Source organism: Sphaerodactylus townsendi, linkage group LG06 (genome assembly GCF_021028975.2).
Source record: "Sphaerodactylus townsendi isolate TG3544 linkage group LG06, MPM_Stown_v2.3, whole genome shotgun sequence".
Classification (NCBI taxonomy): Eukaryota; Metazoa; Chordata; class Lepidosauria; order Squamata; family Sphaerodactylidae; genus Sphaerodactylus; species Sphaerodactylus townsendi.
Genome location: NC_059430.1, coordinates 118,301,258 through 118,315,009, shown reverse-complemented (window position 1 = coordinate 118,315,009; position 13,752 = coordinate 118,301,258). Strand labels below are relative to the sequence as shown.

The window sequence follows — 13,752 nt, the reverse complement described above, 5'->3', positions numbered from 1 at the left end:
GATAAATCAAAAGAGAATGCTGTCTCCCAAAGCAACCGCTGATGTGTTAGCTCCCAAAGTTTGATTCTCTGACAGACTCTTGTGCCAGTCACAGGGATAGTTTTTCTCAATACCTGGAAGAATGGTAATCTATATTAAAAGTGTGTCAGTTTCCCAAATATTCTTAAATACAACGATCAAGTATACCTCTGATGGAACTGTGCAGATGCTTAATGAAATTGAATTATAACTCCATCCCCTTTTCATGGAGCGAATTCCCTATTAGACACTTGTGGGAATCATGGGCATTTCTACTTGTTTGGCAGAGGAGTAATCTATATTTAAACAGTGCACTATGCTAAATCTCCTTTAAAATAAACATCCACAATATCTCTGAGAGAACGTTGAGAATGACTTAATCCTTTCTATTATGTTCCTATTCAAATCCAGGGTTCTTCAAGTTCTGTTCATCAAGGCCCAAGCAGTGGATTTTATAAGGTATTTCTTAGTATTCCAGAAAAAAACTATTGTTCTTGTAATAACTTGCAGACACATCCGTAATACCGCCAGCTGCAATCAAGGAGAAAGTTAATGAATCCACAGTATAAGAAGCCCAACCTCCCTTACGAAGAGCCCAATCCATTAAGTAGCATGCAGGAGAGAAGCAGCAAACTAAATTTTGCTTCTGCCCAGAGCAGTTCCTCATCAGTGACCTCTCAAAGCACCTGCTGAGGAATTCACACACAGTGTTTGATTCTCCGATAGACTCTTAGGGGGATCATAGGCACAATATTGCTATTTTTTGGCAGAGTAGTAATCTACATTTGAAAAGTGTCAGTGTCCGAAATGTTCTTCAGTAGAACTTACAAAATATCTTTAAAAGAATTGTACAGAGGGAATGTCGAAAATTAGTTGAACGCCTCTTTTGTGTTCCTGTTCAGGTCATTGAATCATCAGGCTCTCAGTCTCCAAACCCACAAAATATTGTTTCTCAGGTACCTTTTTTATGATTATTTTAATTTACCAGTCTTATTGGTGTTGTCTATCTTCTTCAGAAATCCAAATATAATACGACCCATCACACTAAAGAAGAAGATTAATAATTTCAATGGTATGAGGATCCCAACCTTCCTCACTAGGACACCACATGAAATAATCAATTTTCAGCAGAGAAACTTAAAAAAATTGTTACTTCAGAAAGCAGTTACTTATCAGTTAGGTGGGAAACTTTGATTTTGTTACAGTCTTTCATGAAAAACACAGTGCATATCACTGAGGTCCCTTCCGCACACGCAAAATAATGTGTTTTCAAACCACTTTCACAACTGTTTGCAAGTGGATTTTGCCATTCCACACAGCTTCAAAGAGCACTGAAACCAGTTTGAAAGTGCATTATTTTGCATGTGCGGAATGAGCCTGATATTCTATTGACAGATAACACATGCATGTTAAAAGATTTTCAAATTTCATGTCCAAAAATGAGCCATTTGGTAAGTTAAAGGCTCCTATAAAACAGAAGGGGAACACTGTTGAGGGAATGTTGAAAAAACCACTTCCTCCATTTCATATTCCTGTTCAGATCCTCAATGGGCCACTTCCGGTCATTAATGCAGTAATCTGCTTGCTATTTCATTCTCTTGGCTTGGCTTCCTCTGCCAGTTCAGAGTGTGTGCTCCTACACTTTCAGAACCCTATCTATAACATAAGTCAACACCAACAAGATTAGGACTAATAAATGTCACTACATACAAATGCCATTTAGGATCAGTTCCTCTACTGTAGAATGGCTTTTTTCTCTCATAACGTATTTGTATAGGTTCTTATACCAGTCCAGAGGGAATCCTTTTTAATCTTCAAAACACAGTGCCCTGAAAACTGTCACTGCAAGTAGGGTTATGATTAATAGCAGTTAGGACATTAAGAAAAACACCCTAAAGTCAAAATATCATGACCCAAAAAGGTAGCCTCTTGCAGCAGATAAATCAAAGGAGAATGCTGTCTCTCAAAGCAACCGCTGATGTTTTAGCTCTCAAAGCTTGTTTCTCTGATAGACTCTTGTGCAGATCACAGGAACAGTATTTCTCCGTATTTGGCAGAATGGTAATCTATATTAAAAGTGTGTCAGTTTCCCAAATATTCTTTAAAACAACGATCCAATATATCTCTGATGGAACCGTGCAGATGTAATATTGAGTATAACTCCATCTTTTCTTTGATTCCCCATTAGACACTTGTGGGAATCATGGGCATTTCTACTTGTTTGGCAGAGGAGCAATCTATATTTAAACAATGGACTATGCTAAATCTCCTTTAAAATTAACATCCACAATATCTCTGAGAGAACGTTGAGAATGACTTAATCCTTTCTTTTCTGTTCCTATTCAAATCCAGGGTTCTGTTCATCCAGGCTCAAGCAGTGGATTTTATAAGGTATTTCTTAGTATTCCAGAAAAACAACTATTGTTCTTGTACTAATTTGGAGACACATCCGTAATACCGCCAGCTGCAATCAAGGAGAAAGTTAATAAATCCACAGTATAAGAAGCCCAACTTCCCTTACTAAGACCTTAATCCATTAAGTAGCATGCAGGAAAGAAGCAGCAAACTAAATGTTGCTTCTTCCCAGAGCAGTTCCTCATCAGTGACCTCTCATAGCACCTGCTGTGGAATTCACACACAATGGCCATTTCCGCACGGACACGCTGGGGGTTGGGTCAGCATACATGACACCGACCCTACCCCCCCAGGACCATTCGCACGAATGGTCACGGTTGCGACGGGGAAGTCGGCTCAGCCTCCGCACAGGCTGAGCCGTCCACCAAACACCTTACTTTGTCCACCGGCCTCTGGCGTGTCGCACAGGCCAGGGGACACGCCCCCGCCCTGTGCAACAGCTCGGAAGTCGCAAGGCAGGGAGGGCGTGTCCCTGGCCTGTGCGATGCGCTGGAGACCGGAGGACACGGTAAGGCGTTTGGGAAAGGGGAGGGGGAATGGCGCCTTCCAGCCGCTGCCATTCGCATGGCAGTGGCTGGATGCCATTGTTTCCCAAAAACCTTGCTTGGGAAGCGAGGTTGGGAAACAGCGGCTTCATATCGCTAGGGGGGATCGAGGGCGGTGCGGCTGCGATGCAGCTGTGCCCCCCAATGTGAACAGCTCCCTGGGAATGGTGTTTTTGCCGTCCCCAGAGCACTGTAAAGGGCCCGTGCGGAAAGGGCCAATGTTTGATTCTCTGATAGACTCTTAGGGGGATCATAGGCACAATATTGCTATTTTGGGGCAGAGTAGTAATCTACATATGAAAAGTGTCAGTGTCTGAAATGTTCTTCAGTAGAACTTACAAAATATCTTTGTGCAGAGGGAATGTCGAAAATTAGTTGAATGCCTCTTTTGTATTCCTGTTCAGGTCATTGAATCATCAAGCTCTCAGTCTCCAATCCCACAAAATGTTGTTTCTCAGGTACCTTTTTAATGATTATTTTAATTTACCAGTCATATTGGTGTTGTCTATCTTCTTCAGAACACTTGTGGGAATCATGGGCATTTCTACTTGTTTGGCAGAGGAGTAATCTATCTTTAATCATTGCACTATGCTAAATTGCCTTTAAAACAAACATCCAAAATATCTCTGAGAGAACGTTGAGAATGACTTAATCCTTTCCTTTATGTTCCTATTCAAATCCAGGGTTCTTCAAGTTCTGGTCATCCAGGCTCAAACGGTGGATTTTATAAGGTATGTGGAGAAACATACGTAATACCGCCAGCTGCAATCAAGGAGAACGTTAATAAATCCACAGTATAAGAAGCCCAACCTTCCTTACTAAGACCCCAATCCATTAAGTAGCAGGCAGGAGAGAAGCAGCAAACTAAATGTTGCTTCTTCCCAGAGCAGTTCCTCATCAGTGACCTCTCATAGCACCTGCTGAGGAATTCACACACAGTGTTTGATTCTCCGATAGACTCTCAGGGGGAACATAGGCACAATATTGCTATTTTGGGGCAGAGTCGAAATCTACATTTGAAAAGTGTCAGTGTCTAAAATGTTCTTCAGTAGAACTTACAAAATATCTTTGTACAGAGGGAATGTCGAAAATTAGTTGAACGCCTCTTTTGTGTTCCTGTTCAGGTCATTGAATCATCAAGCTCTCAGTCTCCAATCCCACAAAGCGTTGTTTCTCAGGTACCTTTTTAATGATTATTTTAATTTACCAGTCATATTGGTGTTGTCTATCTTCTTCAGAACACTTGTGGGAATCATGGGCATTTCTACTTGTTTGGCAGAGGAGTAATCTATCTTTAATCATTGCACTATGCTAAATTGCCTTTAAAATAAACATCCAAAATATCTCTGAGAGAACGTTGAGAATGACTTAATCCTTTCCTTTATGTTCCTATTCAAATCCAGGGTTCTTCAAGTTCTGGTCATCCAGGCTCAAACAGTGGATTTTATAAGGTATGTGGAGAAACATACGTAATACCACCAGCTGCAATCAAGGAGAACGTTAATAAATCCACAGTATAAGAAGCCCAACCTTCCTTACTAAGACCCCAATCCATTAAGTAGCAGGCAGGAGAGAAGCAGCAAACTAAATGTTGCTTCTTCCCAGAGCAGTTCCTCATCAGTGACCTCTCATAGCACCTGCTGAGGAATTCACACACAGTGTTTGATTCGCCAATAGACTCTCAGGGGGATCATAGGCACAATATTGCTATTTTGGGGCAGAGTCATAATCTACATTTGAAAAGTGTCAGTGTTTGAAATGTTCTTCAGTAGAACTTACAAAATATCTTTAAAAGAATTGTACAGAGGGAATGTCGAAAATTAGTTGAACGCCTCTTTTGTGTTCCTGTTCAGGTCATTGAATCATCAGGCTCACAGTCTCCAATCCCACAAAATGTTGTTTCTCAGGTACATTTTTAATGATTATTTTAGTCATAGTGGTGTTGTCTATCTTCTTCAGAAAACCAAATATAATATACTACCCGTTACACTAAATGAGAAGATTAATAATTTCAGTGGTATCAGAATCCCAACCTTCTGCACTATGACCGCAAATGAAAAAATCATCTTTCAGAAGAGATACTTAAAAATGCATTTTGCATCCATCTTTGATGGAATTGTGCAGATGCAATATAGAGAATGACTTCATCCGTTTCTTCGATTCTCCATTTGACACTTGTGGGAATTGTAGGCAGAGCATTTCTACTGGACTGGCAGAGGAGTAGTCTATATTTAAAGAATGTCAAAATGACACATTTCTTTAGCAGAACCATCCAAAATATCTCAGAAAAGATTCTGAGAATGACTTAATCATCACTTTTCTGTTCCTATTCAGACCCATCAATCTTCAAGCTCTCCTAGTTCAGTCGATGTTTCTAAGGTATGATTTTTTATATTACATTAATATTCCAGTTAAATTGCAATGGTAATAACCATATTTCAACAGAGAAATTTAAACACACATTTTGCTTCTTCTTCAAATAGTCACTTATCAGTTAGGTGGAAAACTTTGATTTGTTACTGCATTTCAAGAGAAAGTGCATATCACTAATGTTCCACAGGCTGATAAAACATGCACATTAAAAGAATTTCAAATATCATGTCCCAAAATCAGCCTTCTTGTTGGGTTAAAGGATCTCACAAAACTGAAAGGGCTGAGCGAATGTTGAAAAAGCCACTATCTCCATTTCATATGCCTGTTCACATTCTGAATGGGCCACTTTCAGTCCGCAAAGCAGCGATGTGCTGGCTATTTCTGGTGTTTTCCGGATGGACATAATATCCCGGGGGAAAACCAAGGTCAGAAATACCAGGTTGTTTCTATCCTGGGCTCATTCTGCACATGCAAAATAATGCACTTTCAAACTGCTTTCAGTGCTCTTTGAAGCTGTGCGGAATAGCAAAATCAATTTGCAAACAGTTGTGAAAGTGGTTTGAAAATGCATTATTTTGCATGTGCGGAAGGGGCCTTGGTTTCTCCCTTCACACGGCTGCCTGATATTGCATTAAGACCAGGAGGAAGAACTCCAGGTAATTAGGCACAAACCCCCAGTTTATTTTCATTTTTCATACCAATGTTTCTGCACATGCATGAACATTTCTGTTTTTCTGCTGTTCTGATTGGCTCAGGCAAATGGGGAGGTGTGCGGCCGGGCCTGGCCTTATAAAGGCCCCGGCCCCACCTCCCCTGTGATGTTGGGCTGCTCCAACGTCACCGTTCTGCTCTGGGGCTGCTTGCCGTGGCTGCATGGCAAGCCAGGTCCCCTAGCCTTACAAGCCATCGGAGGCTCGCAAGGCAGCAGGGAAGGAGGCAGCCGTCAAGGGAGGCTGTCCCTTCCCCACCAGAAATGGCGGCCATGGTAAGTCACAGCCACTTGTTATGGAATTTTGATATTCATTGGGCTAACAAGACATGAACATTAGAAGAATTTCAAAATCAGTATCCGCAAGTCCGTTGCTTCTTGGGTGATAGGATTCCAAACCTAAAAGGGAATTGCATTGAAGGAATTTTTCGGGAAATTATAGCACCCTTTCTTGTTACCTTCCAAGTGCTAGGTGGGCTACCTTCATCCACTAATATAGTAAATCACATGCGGATGAGTTTGCACGCGAAGTGCAATTCTCTGATAGTGTCTTGTGGGAATCACAAGCTGAACATTTGTATTTTTTTTGCAGACTAGAAGTTTCCATTAAGAGACTGTCAGTATGTTGAATGTTCTTTAATACAACTATCCACGATATCTCTGAAGTTACTATTAAGTTACTAATGTTACTAATGACTTCATTCTCTCTTTTTTGTTCCTGTTCAGATTTCTGAATCCAACTCAGCAGATGGCATTTCTAAGGTATGATTTTTATGTTTGTTTTAATATATCAGTCACAGTGGTGTTGTCCATCTTTTGCAGAAAATAATGTATAATTCTGAAACATAATAAAGGCAATAGTTACAATGGAATCAGAATCCCAAGTTCCCTCACTATATCACCAGACGCAATAATCATCTTGCAGTGAGGAAACCTAAATAAAAAATGTGCTTGCCCCCCAAAATATTTATTTTTGCTGCTTCTCTCCTGCATGTCCGAAGCTCCGCCCCCCCCCCCGTTTGTGAGTTTTTTGTATTTTAAAGGTTTTTTTGTTTTTGACCTGCAGAGGACACATTTTTAGGCTAGCAGCACTAAAAGGTTATCGTCAGGTGACACTCCAAAGTTATGGACTCCCAAATCGGTGCCCGCATCCCCCATTGTTTCCAATGGGAGCTAATAGTAGATGAAGCATATACATAACTAAAGTCAATACCAGCAGAGTTTGGACTAATAATTGCTACTATATACAAAAACCATATAGGGTCAATATCTGTACACTGGAATTGATTTTTTCCCCTTCATAATGGATAAATCAAAATTGGTGAAACTGCAGACTGAAAAAGTATTGCAGAGGAGAGAAACATCAAACCACATATTGCTTCTTTGCAGATACTTCTTACTTGTCAGTCACATCTCAAAGCCCGATTGTGTTTCAGCTTCTCCAAAATACCTCTGAAGAAATTGTGCAGAGGGAATTTTTAGAATGAATGAATTAATTCCCTCTTTTGGAATTTCCTTTTCAGATTGTTCACCATGTCGCAGACCCAGCTTATGTGGTATGCTTTTTCCTATTACTTAAATATACCAGTCAAATCTGTGCTCCCCAACTACTCCAAAAATGCATGCATAATACCACCATCTTGATTCAAGGAAATCATTAGTGCCTGTAATGGTATCAGCATTTCAAATTCTCTCATTAAGATACCAGACTGAACAATCATCACACATCTGAAACCCACCCCACAAGAAAGCGTTGCTTCTTCCCAAGACTGTTCCATATCAGTTACATGTGAAACTTGCATGGTATTACAACCTTTCATGAGAAACACACTCCAGAACATTACTTTTTTATGGGCTGATAACAGATGCACCTTTAAATAATTTCTGTGTTCATGTCTACAAGAAGGCCTCTGTTGGGTGAAAAGATCCCACAAAACTGAAAGGGAATATTGTTGAGGGAATAGTGAAAAAAAAACACTACCTCCATAACCATTTCATATTCCTGTTCAAATCCTCAATGGGCCACTTCTGGTCACTAAGGCTGTGATGTGCTAGCTATTTCTGTCTCTTGTTTTAGCTTCATCTGCCAGTCCAGAGTGAATCCTCCTACACTTTCAGAACCCTATACATAACAAAAATCAATATCAGCAGGTTTTGGACTAATAACTGTTAATACATACAAAAACCATGTAGGGTCAGTATCTCTACATTGGAACTGATTTTTACCCCTTATAATATATTTTATCAGTTTCTTATTTCAATCCAGTGGGTATGCTCTTAAATCTTCAGAACACAGTGCTATAGAACCATAAGTACCAGTAGACTAAGGTTTAATAATAGTTAGGAGATAAAAACACCAACGTTCTAGTATCATGGCTGAAAACAAAGTAGCCTCTTGTAACAGATAGATCAAAAGAGAATGCTTGCTCAAAGCAACTGCTGATATGTTTGCTCCCAAAGTCTGATTCTGTGGTAGAACCTTGTAGGGATCATAGGCACAGTATTTCTATATTTTTGGTAGAGTAGTAATCTATATTAAATGAATGTCTGTTTCATAAATTTTCCTTAGAAAATTTCAAAGTATCTCTAATGGAATTGTGCAGAGAGAATTTTGAGAGTGTCTCGATCTTCTTTCGCAGATCAAAATTGGTATCCTCGTACTATTTTGTTAAAACCTACATAATACCATGAGCTGCAGTGAATTTATAAATTCCACCGTGTCAGAAGCCCAACCTCACTTCCTCAGATTCCAGGCTGAAAAAGTATTGTGAAGGAGAGAAACGTCAAACCACATTTTGATTCTTTGCAGATCCTTTTTCCTTGTCAGTCACATCTCAAAGTCTCATTGTGTTACAGCCTCTCCAAAATAGCTCTGAAGGAATTGTGCAGAGGGAATTTTCAGAATGAATTAATCCCCCTCTTTTGGGATTTCCTTTCCAGGCTGCTCACCAAACCGCAGATGCAGTTTCTCGGGTATGATTTTTCTTATTACTTAAATATACCAGTCAAATCTATGTTCACCAACTGCTCCAAAAATGCATGCATAATACCACCATCTCGATTCAAGGAAATCATTAGTGCCTGTAAGGGTATCAGCCTTTCAACCTTCCTCATTAAGATACCAGACTGGGCAATTATCGCACAACTGAAACCCACCCCACAAGAAAGTGGGGTGGGTTTCAGTTATTAGTTTGGAGAGGAGGCGGCTGAGGGGGGATATGATTGAAGTCTACAAAATTATGCATGGGGTAGAAAATGTTGACAGAGAGAATTTTTTCTCTCTTTCTCACAATACTAGAACCAGGGGGCATACATTGAAAATGCTGGGGGGAAGAATTAGAACTAATAAAAGGAAACACTTCATCACGCAACGTGTGATTGGTGTTTGGAATATGCTGCCACAGGAGGTGGTGATGGCCACTAATCTGGATAGCTTTAAAAGGGCCTTGGACAGATTTATGGAGGAGAAGTCGATTTATGGCTACCAATCTTGATCCTCCTTGATCTGAGTTTACAAATGCCTTAACAGACCAGGTGATCTGGAGCAACAGCCGCAGAAGGCCATTGCGTTCACATCCTACATGTGAGCTCCCAAAGGCATCTGGTGGGCCACTGCGAGTAGCAGAGAGCTGGACTAGATGGACTTTGGTCTGATCTAGCAGGCTTGTTCTTATGTTCTTATGTTCTTAAAGTGTTGCTTCGTTCCAAGACTGTTCCAGATCAGTTACATGTGAAATTTGCTTGGCATTACAAACTTTCATGAGAAACACACTCCAGAACATTACTTTTCTATGGGCTGATAACAGATGCACCTTAAAATAATTTCTGTGTTCATGTCTACAAAAAGGCCTCTGTTGGGTGAAAAGATCCCACAAAACTGAAAGGGAATATTGTTGAGGGAATAGTGAAAAAAACCACTACCTCCATAACCATTTCATATTCCTGTTCAAATCCTCAATGGGCCACTTTGTTCATGACGCCGACCCAACCCCCCCCCAGGACTGTTCGCATGAACGGTCTCGGTAACGACAGGGAAGACAGCACCGTGGAGTGCCATCGCCCGATCGACGTATCTTCCCTAACACCCACACATACAACAAAAGGAGACAATCATTACAATGGTATCAGAATCCCAACCCCAAGTTCCCTCACCAAGTCACCAGACAGAATATCCATCTTGCAGCAGAGAAAACTAAACACAGATTTTGCTTCTTCCAGAAATAGTTCCTTAACAGTTACATGTGAAGCTGTCATTATGTTATTGCATTTCATGAGGAACACATTACAGGATATTGCTATTCACTGAGCTAAAATGTGCACTGTAAAAGAATTTCAAATTCAATGTTCGCAAATACACTGCTTCTTGGGTTATAGGGTTCAACAAATCTAAAAGGGAAATGTTTTAGGGATTTTTTCAGAAACTAATACCACCCTTCCTTGTTCTCTTCCAAGTGCTAGGTGTACCACTTCCAGTCAGTAATTTGCCACCCAAGGTTGGGAGTGGTACAGATCAGAGTCCCAAAGACAACAATGGCAACACAACACACTAACCTATGGGAGGGGGGGGGGTAATTTGGCCATAACCAAACCATTTTATTGACAAAGGATGATCAAGGTGTCTCCCCTGCCAGGTAAGTATGGATGACAAAGGATGAAAGAAGTGTGAGGTGCTGCATGGTATCTGATCTGTGTACTGGGAAGCCCGAGTGCTGTCCCCCAGTGACACTTTCCTCCAATCCACCTGTTGAAGGAAATCATTAACCTTGCACAGCAATAGTGGAAGAAGGCCACTTCCTGGAGATCCATTTTACTGCATTCCACAGCAATAGTGGGACTCAGCTGGGCAGAAGGCCTCTTGCTGGACAACCATTTTACTGCTAAGCCTCAGTAGCCACAACCTGGGCATTCTGACTTGTGACTTGCTCCACAAAAAAAAAACACTTAAGGAGGTTCCACCAAAGAGGGGTAGCTCCCCAGCTTCCCTCACCATTAGATCAGCTCTAATATAGCAACCCGCCACTCTGGCTATGACAGCGAACACAAACATAAGCATTATAAAAAGGAGGAGAGATGGGTGGGAAACCTGTCATGGCCACAGAAAAAATGGAGGGGCTAAGGGTCGGGTGAAGGTTTATAAAGGCTCCCAGCCAGCCCCCGCTGATGACGGCATGATGATAAGCCACAGGGGCCTCCTTGCCATGTCCTCTCTCGGGCGGCAATGGTGGCCATGCTAAATCGCTGTCGCCCTTTAGAAGTGTGCTGCTTATTTCTGTCTCATGAAGTCTATAATTTGTGTCTTATGCTAATACAGATCATATCATCACGCACCTTCAAAACTCCATTCCTAATGATTGTCTCTACCATGAGGGTTAAAATTAGCAACAGTTAGAACGCCCCAAAACAAAAGTTGTAAATCCTAAATCAGGTCAATTTAGCCTTCAGCTACAAAGAAACCGATGCAGAATATTTGCAGAACAGTAACTACCATTAAAAGATTGTCACTCTGTGGAATCTACTTTAATAGTGCTATACAAGATATTTATGAAGGAACAATATTGAGAATAACTTCATCCTCTCTTTTGTCTTCCTGTTCAGATTCTTGGACCAAACCAATTGAATGGCATTTCTGGGGTATGATTTTTCTGATTATTTCAATATAACAGTCATATTGATGTCATACGTTTTCAGAACCCAATGCCGAATTAATGTCTGTACCAAAAAGGTTAAAATTAGAAACAGTTAGAATGCCCAAAAGCAAAAGTCGTCATATCCTAAGACAGGACAATTTAGGCTTTGGCTGCAAAGAAACCAATGCGGAATATTTGCTGGCTCTCAGATCACATGCGGATGATTTTGCTGCCAAAGTGTGGTTCTCTGGCTCATTCCGCACATGCAGAATAATGCACTTTCAAACTGCTTTCAGTGCTCTTTGAAGCTGGGCGGAATGGCAAAATCCACTTGCAAACAGTTGTGAAATTGGTTTGAAAACGCATTATTCTGCATGTGCAGAAGGGGCCTCTGATATTCTCTTGTGGGAATCACAGGCTGAACATTTGTATTTTTTTGCAGACTAGAAGTTTCCATTAAAAGACTGTCAGTATGTTGAATGTTCTTTAATAGAACTATCCATGATATCTCTGAAGTTACTATGAAGGGTTAATGTTGAGAATGACTTCATCCTCTCCTTTGTGTTCCTGTTCAGATTTTTGGATCAAGCCCATTGAATGGCCTTTCTGGGGTATGCTTTTTCTGATTATTTCAATATACCGGTCAAATTGGTGTTGTACATCTTCTGCAGAAAACCATATATAATATCAAACCATACAATAAATAGTCACTTGTAGGAATCACAGGCTGAACATTTGTATTTTTTTGCAGACTAGAAGTTTCCATTAAAAGACTGTCAGTATATTGAATGTTTTTTAATAGAACTATCCAATATATCTCTGAAGTTACTATGCAGGGATAATGTTGAGAATGACTTCATCCTCTCTTTTGTGTTCCTGTTCAGATTTCTGGATCAAGCCCATTGAATGGCATTTCTGGGGTATGATTTTTCTGATTATTTCAATATACTGGTCAAATTGGTGTTGGACATCTTCTGCAGAAAACCATATATAATATCAAAGCGTACAATAAATAGTCTCTTGTGGGAATCCGAAGCTAAACATTTCTACTGTTTTGGAGAATAGTATGTTGAATGTTCTTTAATAGAACTATCCAAAGATATCTCTGAAGTTACTATGCAGGGATAATGTAGAGAATGACTTCATCCTCTCTTTTGTGTTCCTGTTCAGGTTTCTGGATCAAGCCCCTTGGATAGCTTTTCTGCGGTATGATTTTTCTGATTAATTTACCAATCAAATTGCTGTCATCCATCTTCTGCAGAAAACCATATATAATACCAAAGCATACAATAAAGAAGACAATAGTCGCAATGGTATCAGAATCCAAAGTTCCCCTATGTAGGTCACTGGACACAGTAATCATCTTGCAGTGAGGAACCCTTAAAGAAAATTGTCCTTCTTCCCCAAAATAGTTCCCTTTCACTTCTATAAGAAACAGTGATTGTGTAACAGCATTTCATGAGAAATACATTACAGAATTTTGGCTAATCATTAATCTTACAAGACATGCACTTTAGAAGGCTTTCAGAATCAGTGTCCACAAATCCACTGGTTCTTGGATTTAGAGGATTCCACAAACCTAAAAAGGGAACTGTATTGAGGGAACAATATTCCACAAACCTAAAAAGGGAACTGTATTGAGGGAACAATACCTGCATGGTTGAGAATGACTTAATCCTCTCCTTTGTGTTTATGTTCAGTTTCCAGGATCAAACTATGTGAATGGCATTCCTGGGGAATGATTTTTCTGATTATTTTAGTTTACCAATCAAATTGCTGTCATCCATCTTCTGCAGAAAGCCATATATAATACCAAAGGATGCCATAAAGAAGACAACAGTTGCAATGGCATCAGAATCCAAAGTTCCCTGACTAGGTCACTGAACACAGTAGTCATCTTGCAATGAGGAACTCTCTAAAATTGTGCTTCTTCCCAAACTAGTTCCTTATCACTTATATGTGAAACTTTTATTGTTTTCCAGCATTTAATGAGAAACACATTATGGAATTTTGCAAGTCATTGGGCTAACAACACATGCACTTTAGAAGGATTTCAAAATCAGTG

At 40.2% G+C, this 13,752-nt stretch overlaps 1 protein-coding gene across 50 annotated transcripts in view; it reads left to right on the top strand.

The window, feature by feature from the left end:
- Positions 1–13,752, top strand: part of LOC125434739 (uncharacterized transmembrane protein DDB_G0289901-like) — a 76,063-nt gene that overhangs the window by 45,346 nt on the left and 16,965 nt on the right. For 34 of the 50 annotated variants that reach the window (XM_048500408.1, XM_048500393.1, XM_048500392.1 and 31 more), the window contains 16 exons: positions 430–477; positions 921–974; positions 2,371–2,409; positions 3,383–3,436; positions 3,662–3,709; positions 4,103–4,156; positions 4,382–4,429; positions 4,832–4,885; positions 5,313–5,357; positions 6,787–6,822; positions 7,584–7,616; positions 9,001–9,033; positions 11,656–11,691; positions 12,263–12,298; positions 12,572–12,607; positions 12,858–12,893. In XM_048500408.1, coding sequence (XP_048356365.1) covers positions 430–477; positions 921–974; positions 2,371–2,409; positions 3,383–3,436; positions 3,662–3,709; positions 4,103–4,156; positions 4,382–4,429; positions 4,832–4,885; positions 5,313–5,357; positions 6,787–6,822; positions 7,584–7,616; positions 9,001–9,033; positions 11,656–11,691; positions 12,263–12,298; positions 12,572–12,607; positions 12,858–12,893 — 690 coding nt within the window. The remainder of the gene's footprint in view (positions 1–429; positions 478–920; positions 975–2,370; positions 2,410–3,382; positions 3,437–3,661; positions 3,710–4,102; positions 4,157–4,381; positions 4,430–4,831; positions 4,886–5,312; positions 5,358–6,786; positions 6,823–7,583; positions 7,617–9,000; positions 9,034–11,655; positions 11,692–12,262; positions 12,299–12,571; positions 12,608–12,857; positions 12,894–13,752) is intronic. The other 16 variants (XM_048500407.1, XM_048500403.1, XM_048500401.1 and 13 more) reach the window with 10 other exon arrangements.